The sequence below is a fragment of the Myotis daubentonii genome, chromosome 13 (assembly GCF_963259705.1).
Source record: "Myotis daubentonii chromosome 13, mMyoDau2.1, whole genome shotgun sequence".
NCBI lineage: Eukaryota > Metazoa > Chordata > Mammalia > Chiroptera > Vespertilionidae > Myotis > Myotis daubentonii.
Window position 1 is genome coordinate 23740352 of NC_081852.1, and position 14973 is coordinate 23755324.

General features: G+C 38.8%; 1 protein-coding gene across 1 annotated transcript in view; it reads left to right on the forward strand.

The window, feature by feature from the left end:
- DNA2 (DNA replication helicase/nuclease 2) overlaps positions 1-14973 on the forward strand; it is a 38840-nt gene that overhangs the window by 18281 nt on the left and 5586 nt on the right. Inside the window, exons 8-17 of the mRNA XM_059662541.1 lie at positions 1539-1704; positions 3300-3494; positions 4988-5218; positions 7532-7648; positions 7726-7835; positions 8109-8218; positions 9215-9439; positions 13154-13347; positions 13437-13526; positions 13610-13814. Of these exons, the coding sequence (XP_059518524.1) occupies positions 1539-1704; positions 3300-3494; positions 4988-5218; positions 7532-7648; positions 7726-7835; positions 8109-8218; positions 9215-9439; positions 13154-13347; positions 13437-13526; positions 13610-13814 (1643 nt within the window). The remainder of the gene's footprint in view (positions 1-1538; positions 1705-3299; positions 3495-4987; positions 5219-7531; positions 7649-7725; positions 7836-8108; positions 8219-9214; positions 9440-13153; positions 13348-13436; positions 13527-13609; positions 13815-14973) is intronic.

A 14973-nucleotide genomic window follows, 5' to 3' on the forward strand; every position in this document is an offset into this window, starting at 1 on the left:
CCAAACAAAAGGAATCCAAAGAGGACCACACCAAGACACATCATAATTAAAATGCCAAGAGCAAAAGATAAAGAGAGAATCTTAAAAACAGCAAGAGAAAGAAACTCAGTTACCTACAAGGGAATACCCATACGACTGTCAGCTGATTTCTCAACAGAAACTTTGCAGGCCAGAAGGGAGTGGCAAGAAATAAATATTCAAAGTGATGAATACCAAGAACCTACAACCAAGATTACTTTATCCAGCAAAGCTATCATTCAGAACTGAAGGTCAGATAAAGAGCTTCACAGATAAGGAAAAGCTAAAGGAGTTCATCACCACCAAACCAGGATTATATGAAATGCTGAAAGGTATCCTTTAAGAAGAGGAAGAGGAAGAAAAAGGTAAAGATACAAATTATGAACAACAAATATGCATCTATCAACAAGTGAATCTAAGAATCAAGTGAATAAATAATCTGATGAACAGAATGAACTGGTGATTATAATAGAATCAGGGACATAGAAAGGGAATGGACTGACTATTCTTGGGGGGGAAAGGGGTGTGGGAAATGCAGGAAGAGACTGGACAAAAATCGTGCACCTATGGATGAGAGGACAGTGGGTGGGGAGTGAGGGCGGAGGGTGGGGCGGGAACTGGGAGGAGGGGAGATATGGGGGGGAAAAAAAGAGGAACAAATGTAATAATCTGAACAATAAAGACTTAATTAAAAAAAAAAAGCATCAAAATAAAAACAAATTGGACAGATAAAAATAAAAAAATAAAATAAAGCAAAGCACAATGAGAGAAGGTGTACCTGTGTTTAACCTGACATTAGCTCACTGTACTTGCGAAGCCTAATACAGGTTTTAATTTGTAGTTATGGTATTTTTAAAAAAGAATTTTAACAATATACAGTAGAGTTGAAAATATTAACTTTTTAAAATTTGATCATATAAAACTTTATTTTAAATTTTCTACCCTATACTCTAGATAGTTGTATTTATCCTTAGCTTTCAGCGAATAAAGCACCAACTTCACAATTTGTACTAATTATGAGATACATGATTGTTGAAAGAATTTATCAAGTGAACAAAAATTGGAGGAATTATACTAAAGTGTTAACAGTGGTTATTCTAGTGTAGTAGGAAAAATGAATGTTGTTCTTTACTTTTTTAAATGTTTTAAAATCTGAAGTTTTATTTATGCAATGGAAAAGATATATAATAAACTTAATTTTTTAAAAAAATATATTTTATTGATTTTTTACAGAGAGGAAGGGAGAGGGATAGAGAGTTAGAAACATCAATGAGAGAGAAACATCGATCAGCTGCCTCCTGCACACCCCATACTGGGGATGTGCCCGCAACCCAGGTACATGCCCTTGACCAGAATCGAACCTGGGACCTTTCAGTCCGCAGGCCGACGCTCTATCCACTGAGCCAAACCGGTTTCGGCAATAAACTTAATTCTTAAAAGACACCTGTCCTCCCCGCCCCCCATAGAATTAATTAATTAATTAATTAATTAATTTTTCTTTTTTCTTCCTCCCCCTATAGAATTATTAAAACTAAGAAACCAGATGGCATTCTCTTTGTTTCACCGTATTAGCAAACCTGCTACTGGAAAGGAGAAGACAGAGCTTACTCCTTTGCCACAAATAATTGAGGAACAGCAAACCTGTAAATATTGTTCACAAGTGGGTAACTGTGCTCTTTATAGCAGGTAAACACACTGTCTTCCAAAAATACTAATTTCATTTAAGTATACACTCAACTTAAAATGATTTAACATTGCTGGCTGGTCTGGCATTGATGATTTCATTTTAGCCATTTTTTTCTGTGTGTATTTGTAAAATGAAGGGACTAGGAAAAAAAACACAGTTCAGTCTTCACTCAAGGATATTTTTTAATCCTCACTCAAGGATATTTTTCCATTGATTTTTAGAGAGAGTGGAAGGGAGAGGAAGAGACAGAAACACTGATGTGAGAGAGATGCATCAATTGGTTGTCTCCCACATGCTGCCGACCAGGGCCAAGAGCCTGCAACCGAGGTACATGCCCTTGACTGGGATCAAACCCGGACCCTTCAGTCTGCATGCTGACACTCTATCCACTGAGCTAGACTGGCTAGGGCCACAGTTCATCTTCTATATCTATAAAAGGCTAATTGCAAAGAGTCCCCTTGGGAGTTCAACTGGGATACCGGGAGTTCGATCGCGCGCTATGACATGCTCTGACCACCAGGGGGTGGCACAGAACGAAGGAAGACCCCCACCGGCAGCTGGCAGCCAGGGAAGGAAGGCCCTGATTGGTCCTGATCGCTGGCCAGGCCTAGGGATCACCGGGCCTTTAGTATTTTATAGCAAGCCTATTTCCTTGGGGAACAATAGAATGCTTTTTGAACTTTGGTTAAGAAAGATGAGTATGTAGCATAGGCATTTTGAGTACAACTTAAATGGTGTTTTAAGAAGTCTTTCGCTTCTTAGTTGCTGTTTTAATTTCAGGCCTTTTGTAGTTTAAAAAAACAGGGAAAATGTTTCTTCCAGACACAAAGTTTGGTATGATCCAGTGGCCTTGACTTTTATGTCTATTTTATTACGTGTGGGAAATTTTAGCTCTTATAAACAGTCATTTGTATTTATACCTTCATAGGCCAGCAAAAGGACACAAAAAAGTAGTTAGATGTTAAATACAGACTAGACAAGATCAAATCAGAACCCAAATTCTAATTCAGCCTGAAAATTCACAGAAAGAACTTTTAAAACTATTGTATCAAAGGGTCTCTTAATGGGAGAAGACTGTGAACCATGGGATGTTGGAGCCTTTACTATGAGCACATTGTTGTGAAATCTTGTGTTTATTCTCAATGTTGTGTAGGCTATCCTATGAGATATTTGTTTCTATATAAAAATTTAGAAATTAGCATTAAGCAAAATGAAATTCCAGATAATTCTCCTAGTTTTTATGTTGACTTTCCTGTGGCACAGAGCTGGCTGTACAAATATTGTGACTTTGAGAAATGCAGTTGTACAAAAAGCCAAAATTTGCTACCTATAGGAATGAAGACTAGACTATACCAAGTAGTTGTTAGGGGCACAGTCATTGAAGGCAAAATAATGCAGTATTGAGTTTCTTAAGCATTTTGTTTTGTAAAAACCCATTTGGCTTGTAGAGTATTGAAATTACTTTTAAAGAAAATTAGAGTCTGTGGTTAGAAGTTATGATGATCATCACTATATGTACTTATTTTAGAAGTATCTCATTTCATAGCCAGCAAAATGTTTTATACACATGTCTGACTTGGAGCTTTATCTTTAGAGCAGTGGAACAGCAGATGGATGGCAGCTCAGTCCCGATTGGCATGCTGCCCAAAATAAGAGAGGAAACCCAGCACCTCAAGGTCACACACTTGGAGTATTTCAGTCTGTGGTGTCTAATGTTAACTCTGGAGTCAAAATCAAAGGATAATAAAAAAAATAACCAAAATATATGGTTGAATTCTTCATCAGAAATGTAAGTACTACATTTAACACAGTCAAACTTCAATAATTTGGATCAGTGGAATGGCATTTGGAATTCGTGACAAACACTGGTTATATTGTGTGTTAAAGACACGCAGTTTCATATAGTCATGCTAACTCCGGGTGGCTGTCAATGAATTGTTTCTGAGTAGAGGACCATTGTTAGCTATTTTCAGTAGGAAAAAATATGCCCCAGGAAGTCCAATTTTAAATACATTTTTATTGATTTCAGAGAAGGAAGGAGAGGAGGGGGGAGAGAGAGAAACATCAATGATGAGAGAGAATCATTGATTGGCTGCATCCTGCACGCCTCCTACTGGGGATCGGGCTAAACCCAGGCATGTGTCCTGACCTCTTGGTTCATGGGTGGGCCCTGAACCACCCTGGCCAGGCAAAAATTTAATGTATTTAAATAAAGTTAAATAAGTTATTTGATACAGGCTTATATTTTCTACAGTTGGTCAATCTTGTATTTTGTGAGATCCATTTTTTTTCCAAGTTAATTGTAAAGTTGCAGTTTTGTATATCTTTGCATTATATTTTTCTTTAATATTTAGTTACTTTTCATCTATTTGTTTCTTTCCAGAATGAATATTGATAATTATGGGACTTTAGAAATAATTGGATCATTATTTCCTTAATACTAGACTTTAACACTGAAAACATCACAGTGGAGAATGTTTGAGTAGTTATACATAGACTACAAAAGTACAGTGACTATGTCAAGTGCACATGCCAAAAAGCTTCTGAAGTTGTTTAGTGTTTAATAGTAGTGCCTGCGAGATTGTAAATGCTCAATATTTATTTCCTAGAAGCAGTGGAATTATCAGTTTGCTTGCTATTATTTTAATAACAGCAATTATAAATCCTCACGTAAACACTGAAGAAATAGGATTTAGGAATGGGCCATCACTGTCTTTTGTGATGTGATGCACGGGGTGAGGGTGTCCTTTCAGGATCAAAGTGCTGACACACAGGCTGCTCAGAGGTCCCAGCCTGTGCATGCAACACGGGAGGTGCTCCCTAGCACTTGTCTAACGGCCTATTGGTGGGAGATTGTTTCCAAGCTAATAGAATGTTCCCTTAGCATTTCTAAAATTTTACTTTATTTTTTAAAAAATATTTTTATTGATTTCAGAGAGGAAGAGAGAGGGAGAGAGAGATAGGAACATCAATGATGAGAGAGAATCATGGATCAGCTGCCTCCTGCACACACTGGGGATCAAGCCTGCAACCCAGGCATGTGCCCGGACTGGGATTTGAACTGTGACTTCCTGGTTCATAGGTTGACGCTCAGCCACTGAGCCACGCCGGCCAGGAGCATTCCTAAAATTTTAGTGTGGATTGTGGGACATGTGAAAATGACAGACTCAGTATTAGCATTAGAGTTTTGGGGGGCCCGATGAACAAGAAAAGTGGGGAAAACTACAAATATAGTGTTTATATATGTGATATAGATGGAAGCTTTCTCTTTGTATTCCATAGGGAGCAAAGTGGCAACTGCATTGGAAACCTGATTAGAACAGAACATGTAAAGACACTTTGTGACGGACAGTATTTGCATAATTTCCAACGTAAAAATGGCGCCATGCCTGCCACAAACCTAATGGCAGGTGACAGGATTATTTTAAGTGGAGAAGAGAGAACACTCTTTGCTTTGTCTAGGGGGTACGTGAGAGAGATTAACGCGACAACGGTAACCTGCTTATTAGACAGGTAATGAAATGCTTCCTTTTGGGGGGGAGGGAGGGAGAACAGCTTTACGAGATGTCATTCACATACCATGCAGGCTCATCCATTCGACACGTATCATTCAGTGGTGTTTAGTATGTTCAGAGTTAGACCCGTCACCAAAATCAGTTTTAGAACGTTTTCATCTCCCCATAAAGAAGCCCTGTGCCCTGTGCCAGTCACTCCTCCACCCTAGACAACCGCACCACCTGCGTCCTTTCTGTCTCTGCTGCTTTACCTGTAGCGGGAGCGCACAGCACAGGGTGTGGCCTTTTGCGACTGGCGTTTTTCATTTACCCTAGTGTTCTTGTTTGTTTTAGCCTACTATTTTGAGATTCATTTTCATGGACCAGTATATATCAGTACTTCATTTCTTTATTTAAAAATTTGAGGTAAAATTCACATAACATAGAATTGACCATGAATTATTTTAAAATGCACAGTTCGGGGGCATGTAGCACAGTCACAGTATTGTGCAACCAGCACCTCTGTCTGGTTACAAGACACTTTCATCACCGTGAAAGGAAACGTGCCCGTTAAGCAATCACTTTCTACTCTCCCTCCTTCAAGCCCCTGGCAACAGCTGCTCTGCTGTCTGTCTCTATGGTGAATGGACCTCTTCTGGATATTTCTGTAACTAGAACCACATAACATGTGGTGGTTGTTTATTTTTATTTTTTGGTCTGGCTTCTTTTAGCATGTTTATGAGGTTCATCCATGTTTTAGCATTTATCAGTACCTCATTTCTTTTTGTTCCCCTTTAGTACCTTATTTCTTTTTATGCCTGAATAATATTCTGTTACATCGATAGACCACATTTTGTTCATTGATTCACCAGCTGATAGACATTGGAATTGTTTTCACTTTTGGGTGTTATGGCTAGTGTTACTATAAATATTCACTTGCAAATTTTTATGTGAACATATTTTTATTGCCCTTGTAGATAAGTCACAGTGGAATTGCTGGGTCACGTGCTAAGTTCGTGTTTGACGTTTGAGGGACTTCCAAACGGCTGAACTTTTCGTTAGTGCATCACGTCCCATAGTGCTAATGTGGACATAGTCCTACCTCATTCTCACAACCACATGTCCTGTGGGCAGGATAGATAGCCTGTGTTAAATATGTAGCTTATTTCTTTGCCGGAAGCCAATTCTAGCATGTCATAATTGCAAGAGTTTCATCAAAAGGTTGATGGAACTTGGGGACTCAACAAGGGCTGAGTCACATATGTTGTAATCCTGTTGGGAATGACTAAAGGCATTTCCCCAAACCTGAAAAGGGATGATTGTTGGCAGCCAGACAGCTCAGGGCATCTGAATCTGCGTGTTATTGCCTCCTACTGGCCAAACTCCTGAACAGCCGTAGGCTAATTCCCCCAATTCTGACAATGGACTGTGCATGCAAAACCCTAACCCAGCGGTTCTCAACCTGTGGGTCGTGGCCCTTTTGGCGGTCGAACAACCCTTTCACAGGGGTCGCCTAAGACCATCCTGCATATCAGATATTTACATTACGATTCATAACAGTAGCAACATTACAGTTATGAAGTAGCAACGAAAATAATTTTATGGTTGGGTCACAACATGAGGAACTGTATTTAAAGGGCCAGAAGGTTGAGAACCACTGCCCTAACCCTTTGAAGTATTTATCTCCGCCTCGCCTCAGGACAATTTGTGTTAATAAAAAGCATGGGGTCCTGAGACGAGGAGATCTTAGCTCCTTTTAGCTAGGCTCCTCTGACCCCCAATGCCTTTCAAAATTATATTTTGTCTCTAGACTCTTTAAGTTACACATGGCTCCTTCTTCAGATTGCTGAACCCTTCTAGATGCTGGAACAAGAACCCCAGCATTTCTCCTTCTTAGCATTCTGGCATTCATCATTTTGTTCTTTCCTTTTTAAAAAAATAATTTATTCATTAATAGTTGTGATATAAAGTATATTTATCTCAGTTCAAACAAACAGGTTGATTTAAAGAAAAGTATTAAGTAAATAGTAGAATAGTTGCTGTAAAATTTGGGGGCAGAGTCTAATATCCACATTCATCAACATCGATATCTTCTCCTTCCTATACTGCCTGCTTTCCCTGCTTGAAGTGCAGGCATGTGTCACCATTTCTTAATGGATGGAGATCAGTGACTGGGATGCAATGACTTCTGGGTAACTCAATGGAAATGGTATCCATTTTAATAGCTATTTTGGGCCATTTACTCTTTTAGCAGATAGTAATATTTTTCTTGTACAGGCCAACTTACTATGTTAAGTGAAAACATTCATGAGCATCTGTTTTGCTGTTGTAGGAACTTGTCAGTACTCCCAGAATCAACTTTGTTCAGATTGGACCAGGAAGAAAAAAATTGTGATATAGATACCCCATTAGGAAATCTTTCTAAATTGATGAAAAATACTGATGTCAGGTTTGTAACAGTGAATGAATTTGAATTTTACCCCACTTTCCTAAGAAATATTACTGAAAGCATTTTTTTCTTTTCAGCCAAAAACTTCGAGATTTAATCATTGACTTTCGTGAACCTCAGTTTATTTCCTACCTCAGTTCCATTCTTCCACATGATGCGAAGGACACAGTTGCCTCTATTCTGAAAGGTAAGCTATAATCAGCATGTCCTCTTCCAATTTTTTTTGTTCTATTTATAATTTAACCTACAGTCTAATGTTTTAATGATTTATATGCAGCTACAATGATTACACAGTCTCTTTGGAAGTAGTTTGCATATATTTTTTAACATCACCATACTTTCTTGCTTTGCAAAGATGTATTGGAGAAACTTGAATAGAGGCTGCTTTTCTTACAAAATAGTGAATTTGTTCATTGAAATTCAATATACTTTTTTCTGTTATTTTTACATTTAAATGTAGGTTTGAATAAGCCTCAGAGGCAAGCAATGAAAAAGGTACTTCTTTCCAAAGACTACACACTCATCGTGGGCATGCCTGGAACAGGAAAGACCACTACAATATGTACTCTTGTAAGGTCATTGCTCTTTTGCTTAGAAACTAAATATGTAAATCAGCTTCTCCTTTGTTCAGAGAATGTGATGTTTGAGATCAAAAGAGTTGAATATTGCCTGACTGGTGTGGCTCAGTGGTTGAGTTTCAACCTATGAACCAGGAGGCCATGGTTCAATTCCCAGTCAGGGCACATGCCTGGGTTGCAGGCCCAATCTCTAGTGGAATCAATAATATATATTTTTAAAAAGCTGAATATTAACTCAAGATGCCTTTATTTCAAATTACCTTTGTAGAATGACATGAGAAATAGAAAAGCTAAATGACCATAGTTGTAATCATGTTGCAGATTTCTTGCATTTTGGATTGTCTAAGGTCTCTTTATGTTGGTGGTACATGTATCATTGTATGTTTTCCTTTTAAAAAAATGATAAATTGCCGTGGCCGGTTTGGCTCAGTGGATAGAGCGTCGGCCTGCGGACTGAGGGGTCCCAGGTTCGATTCCGGTCGGGGACATGTACCTGGGTTGTGGGCACATCCCCAGTGGGAGGTGTGCAGGAGGCAGCTGATCGATGTTTCTCTCTCATCGATGTTTCTAACTCTCTATCCCTCTCCCTTCCTCTCTGTAAAAAATCAATAAAATATATATTTAAAAATAAAAAGAAATAAAAAAATGATAAATTATATAGAGGTGGTTAAAATAGATTTTTCTTGGATTTTTTTTCCACATTGGTAAATTTCTGAGTAGTAATTTACTGATTAATGATAATGATGATAGCAAATATTTATTCATTGATACTGTATGCCAATTGAAAGTTCATATGTATTCAGTTTTATTACTTTCCATAATACTTTCATAAAACATTTTGGCCTTATAATTTTAAAAAAGTTATTTGTTTCAACTCTTAGATATGCTTCCTATTAAGTTTCCTAATTCTGTTAGAAAAACATAAGCATGTTAAAAATGGTCTGGACTTAAAAGTAATGCCGTTTTCCTTTCTCTTATTCATTCTTAGGTAAGAATTCTGTATGCCTGTGGTTTTAGTGTTTTGTTGACCAGTTATACTCATTCTGCTGTTGACAATATTCTTTTGAAGTTAGCGAAGTTTAAAATAGGATTTTTGCGCTTGGGTCAGACTCAGAAGGTACATCCAGATATCCAGAAATTTACAGAGGAGGAAATTTGCAGATCAAAGTCCATTAAGTCCTTAGCACTTCTAGAAGAACTCTACAATAGCCATGTAAGTACAGCGTGGTATATGAATGCTGATATTAATTTCTGTAGCCAGACTGGGGAGAAGCAGCACTCTGGGAAATTCAGTCACACTGACCAAATTTGCACATGATTAATTCATGTAAACTACAGGACCAATTTACTAATTTATAGTTTGCTGGCTTGCTTCTGAACGGAAATGAGGTTTTTGGTTTATTATTCAGGGATCTCATCTTCTAGTTTAAAATATCCTAGTAAAGGAAAACTCTGCTTCCCTCACAACACTTCTGACACTCACGACCTGGAGTTAGTGTAGACCCCTCAGCTTAAGGGCTTAGTCCCACAAGACTGCCCCCCACTTCAGTTCTAAATTGCAAGTCAGGGCCTCTTGTGCTTCTGAACAACTAGCTATAAATCGGGACTCCCATGACCCCCTCCTTGGGTTCGATAATTTGCTAGAATGGCTCATAGAACTCAAGAAGGTGCTTCTCTTACTGCTACTGAATACATTTATAGGATGCAGTTCAGGAACAGCCAAATGGGAGAGATGCGCAGGGGAAGGTATGTGGAAAGGCACACGCAGCTGCTATGTCCTCTCCAGGTGAACCACCCTCCCCGCTCCATGACGTGTTCACCAAACCCTGTTGTTTGGGGTTTTTATGGAGATTCCATCATGCCGGTGTGATTAATCATTGGCCATTGGTGATTAGCTTAGTCCCCAGCCCCTCTCCCCTGCGTGGAGATGGAGGGATGGATGAAAGTCCTAACTCTATGATCACATGGTTGGTTCCTCTGGCAACCAGCTCCAGTCCTCTGTCAAACCTTCTTGCAATAAATGCTGGTTTGGTTGAAAGGGGCTTAAGATGTTCTTCTCACCCCTATCAGGAAATGACAAGGGGTTTAAGAGCTCTGTGCCAAGAACCAGGAGGAAGACTAAGTATATATTTCTTACTAAATCACACTGTCACACCTAGAAAACTATTAATCAGGATTTTTTTAGTGAGTTTGAATTTAGAGGCAATGGCACACAAGCAGTCTTTTGATTTTTTTTTCTATATAGAACCTAATTTACATTTTATTACTTAATGTTTATATATTTTACTGGGAAGGCTTAACTGGTATTTTTGTCTTTTAAAAAAATCATCTAGTCTAGCAGGTTTGGCTCAGTGGATAGAGCATCAGTCTGCGGACTCAAGGGTCCCGGGTTAGATTCTTGTCAAGGGCACATGCCCGGCTCAGTCCCCAATAGGGGGTGTGCAGGAGGCAGCCAATCAATAATTCCTGCTCATCATTGATGGTTCTATCTCTCTCTTCATTCCCTTCCTCTCTGAAGTCAATACAAATAGATTTTTTTTTTAAAATATATTTTATTGATGTTTTACAGAGAGGAAGGGAGAGAGATAGAGAGTTAGAAACATCGACGAGAGAGAAACATCAATCAGCTGCCTCCTGCACATCTCCTACTGGGGATGTGCCCGCAACCAAGGCACATGCCCTCGACCGGAATCGAACCCGGGACCTTTCAGTCCGCAGGCCGACGCTCTATCCACTGAGCCAAACCGGTTTCGGCAATACAAATAGATATTTTAAAAATTCATCTAGCCCTGGTCCACGTGGCTCAGCTTGTTGAGCATCATCCCACCAAAAGGTTGCCAAGGTCACCTGATTCCTCCTGATCAGGGCACAAGCCAGAATTGCAGACTCAGTCCCCAGTAGGAGGCGCAGGAGGCAGCCAGATGGTGTTTCTCTCTCACACTGATGTCTTTCTCTTTCTCTTTCTCTTTCTCTCTCCCTTCCTCACTCTCTTAAATCAATAAAAACGTTAAGAAAAAGAAAAGAAACGGTGTGGCTCAGTTGGTTGGGCATTGTTCTGTGCAGCAAGAGATTGTGGGTTCGATTCCCAGTCAAGAGCATTTGCCCCTGTTGCAGGCTTGGTCTGGCGGGATGTGCGGGAGGCAGCTGATCGATGTTGAGCTCTTACATCAGTGTTTCTCTCTCTCTCTCCTTTCTCTCTAAAAATCAATAAACTACATATACAAAAAGAAACATTATTTAAAATAATCTAAAATAAGTTAGATGTAATAGGTTGTTCCTTCAACTCCTTTGTCTAATATCTATGCCAGTTATTTTATTTATTTATTTATTTTAGTTTTATTGCTTAAAGTATTACAAAGGGTATTACATATGTCTCCTTTTCCCCCCCACCCTTGACAATCCCCTGGCCTCCCCTACCCCCCAGTGTCTTATGTCCATTTGTTATGCTTATATGCATGCATACAAGTTCTTCGGTTGATCTCCTACCCCCTTTTTCTGCCCCCCCTACCCTCCCCGGCCTTCCCGCTGCAGTTTGACAGTCTGTTTGAGGCAGCTCTGCCTCTGTATCTATTTTTGTTCATAAGTTTATAATGGTCTTTATTATCCATGAATGAGTGAGATCATGTTGTATTTTTCCTTCATTGACTGGCTTATTTCACTTAGCATAATGCTCTCCAGTTCCATCCATGCCGTTGCAAATGGTAAGAGTTCCTTCATTTTTATAGCAGCATAGTATTCCATCGTATAGATGTACCATGGTTTTCTAATCCTTTCATCTACGGAGGGGACTTAGGCTGTTTCCAGATCTTAGCTATGGTGAATTGTGCTGCTATGAACATAGGGCTGCATATATCCTTTCTGATTGGTGTTTCTGGTTTCTTGGGATATATTCCTAGAAGTGGGATCACAGGGTCAAATGGGAGTTCCATTTTTAGTTTTTTGAGGAAGCTCCATACTGTCTTCCATAATGTATGCCAGTTATTTTAAAGTTTTTGAAAATTATTTTGAGATAATTATAGATTCACATGCAGCTATAAGAAATAATACAGAGATCGTGTATATCCTTTGCCCAATATTTACCATTTTACAAAACTGTAGTAAACTCACAACCAGGATGATGACATTGATACAGAATAATTAGTCCATTACCACAGGGATCACTCATGTTGCATTTTTATAACTACACCCATTTCTTTCCCACCCCATCCCTGCTCAACCCTGGAAACCCCTTAACTGTTCTCCGTTTCTACAATTTGGTCATATCAAGAATGGGGAGCCTTATAAACTAGGGACAGTTGAAGTCTAGTGCCCCATTAGGTCTCTGCTAGCATCAGTGGGGGATGAAGCCACAGTTTTTTTTCTTTTTTTAATATTTTGTTTTTATTGATTTCAAAGGAAGGGAGAGGGAGAGAGAGATAAAAACATCAATGATGAGAGAGTATAATTGATCGGCTGCCTCCTGCACGCCCCCTACTGGGGATTGAGCCCGCAACCTGAGCATGTGCCCTTGACTGTGACCTCTATTTTTCTAGAACCCGGGACCTTCAGTCCACAGTCCAATGCTCTAGCCACTGAGCCAAACCAGCCAGGGCTACAGTTTTTTCTGTGGTGTTTGGCTAGAGTGGTTATTGTATAAAAGCTTTCTGTCTACTTGGCTTCCCTTTCCTGTTCCTTTGGCTTTTGTTGGAGCTGTTTTTGATCTGTAAATTTGAGAATTGTTTTAATGTCCAGAAAATTTACTTGATTTTTTTTCAATTTGTAGTAAAAAATATTTTTACATGCTATGTCTCAGAATTTAATAATATTGGGGTGTTCCTGTTATTGGGGACAAAATCTTTTTAATATATTTTAATTTCAAAAATGGGGAAAAAAAGAAATTACATTTCTTGGACATATTAAATAACTGATCAGTTTTCTTTGTTTTTAGCTTATAGTTGCAACAACATGTATGGGAATAAACCATCCAATATTTTCTCGTAAAGTTTTTGATTTTTGTATTGTGGATGAAGCCTCTCAAATTAGCCAGCCAGTTTGCCTGGGGCCACTTTTCTTTTCACGGAGATTTGTGTTGGTGGGGGATCATCAGCAGCTTCCTCCCCTGGTGCTCAACCGTGAAGCAAGGTAAGCAGACGCTGAAGTTTTCATTGTAAACTGGATTCTTCCTAAGGGACCGTCACAGTACACTGACACGCCTGCATTTATGTTGGCAGAGCTCTTGGCATGAGTGAAAGCTTGTTCAAGAGGCTGGAGCGGAATAAAAATGCTGTCGTTCAGTTAACTGTGCAGTACAGAATGAACAGGTACTGGTAACAGTGTCAGCTTCGAGTGATGTGCATGTGCGTTTTCATCTGCCAAGACTAAAACTATTTTTATCATCCCTTAGTAAAATTATGTCCTTAAGTAATAAGCTCACATATGAGGGAAAGCTGGAATGTGGATCCGACAAAGTGGCCAGCGCGGTGATAAGCCTGCCCAACTTTAAAGACGTGAAGCTGGAGCTGGAATTTTATGCTGACTATTCTGAAAATCCTTGGCTGATTGGAGCATTTGAACCAAACAATCCTGTTTGTTTTCTTAATACGGACCAGGTAAGAAACCAAACTTTTTTTCCCCTTTCAGTTTTTCTCCTTTTATCCTACTATTTATAAATTCCTGTTTTCAGTAGCAAATGCTTCATTAAAAAAAAAAAAAAGCTTCATTAGAGCTTATCAGTTAAAACTAGTATACTCTTATACACTTTTGCAACACACACAATTTTTTTTTTTTTTTGTAGATCCAGTATCATTGGGGGAGGTTTTTCTGAGGATCAATAGATGTCAAAATTGACTTTTGAAGTAGGAAAGCTAGAGAATGAACTCAAGTGTATAATTACATTTTCTAGAAAAGAAATTGGCATTGATACTATCAAAGGCTGGGTTTACCAATAAATAGAAGATAGGATAAATTTTTAAAAAAACTTTAAAGAAAATAGACTTTATTTTTCTAGAATAGTTTTAGTTTCTCGGCACAATTGAGCCGAAAGTGAGGGGTTTCCTGTGTACTTCCTGACCCCACATATGCACATAAAAACCTCTTTACAAACTCGCCATTAAACGAAAATCTTCACAAGGTCTTAAATGACTTACCAGTAATGTTTCTAGTTCTCAGAACAAAGTTTTGACCCTACATCCCTATAACTTGCTTTTATATAGTGTTTCTCAGCATTGATTTCGGAAATATTTTCATAAGTTCAAATAAAAATATAGTGGCTACTTATATATATGCATATTACTCTAAAATACGTCATTTGTTATTAAGATGGGTGGAGTTAGCCGATTGTTAAAAACAGGTGTCACTGCACTGTGCACACCTGCTGGGATCTTCATTCTCCTGAATAATGGCCCGGAGAACTTCAGGGTCAAGAATTAACAACTAAGGGCAGGCAGATTCTGGGAAATTTATTCAGATTAGGTAATCTCACAAACGACTGCTTTTGTAAACCACAACGCCAATGTATTAGTTATAACTGACCATTGCTTACCTCGCCAGTAATGACTCAAGTTCTTTATTTTTGCTATTCAGGCCTTTTCTTTCTTAGCATCAGGATCCCAAATAAGTTGTATTGAAAGTAATCAAGGTTCGCCCTGGCTGGTGTGGCGCAGTTGGGTGAAGCATCATTCCATGCACCAGAAGGTTGCAGGGGTTTGTTTTTATATATATTTTTTTATTGATTTCAAAGAGGAAGGGAGTAAGAGATAGAAACATTAA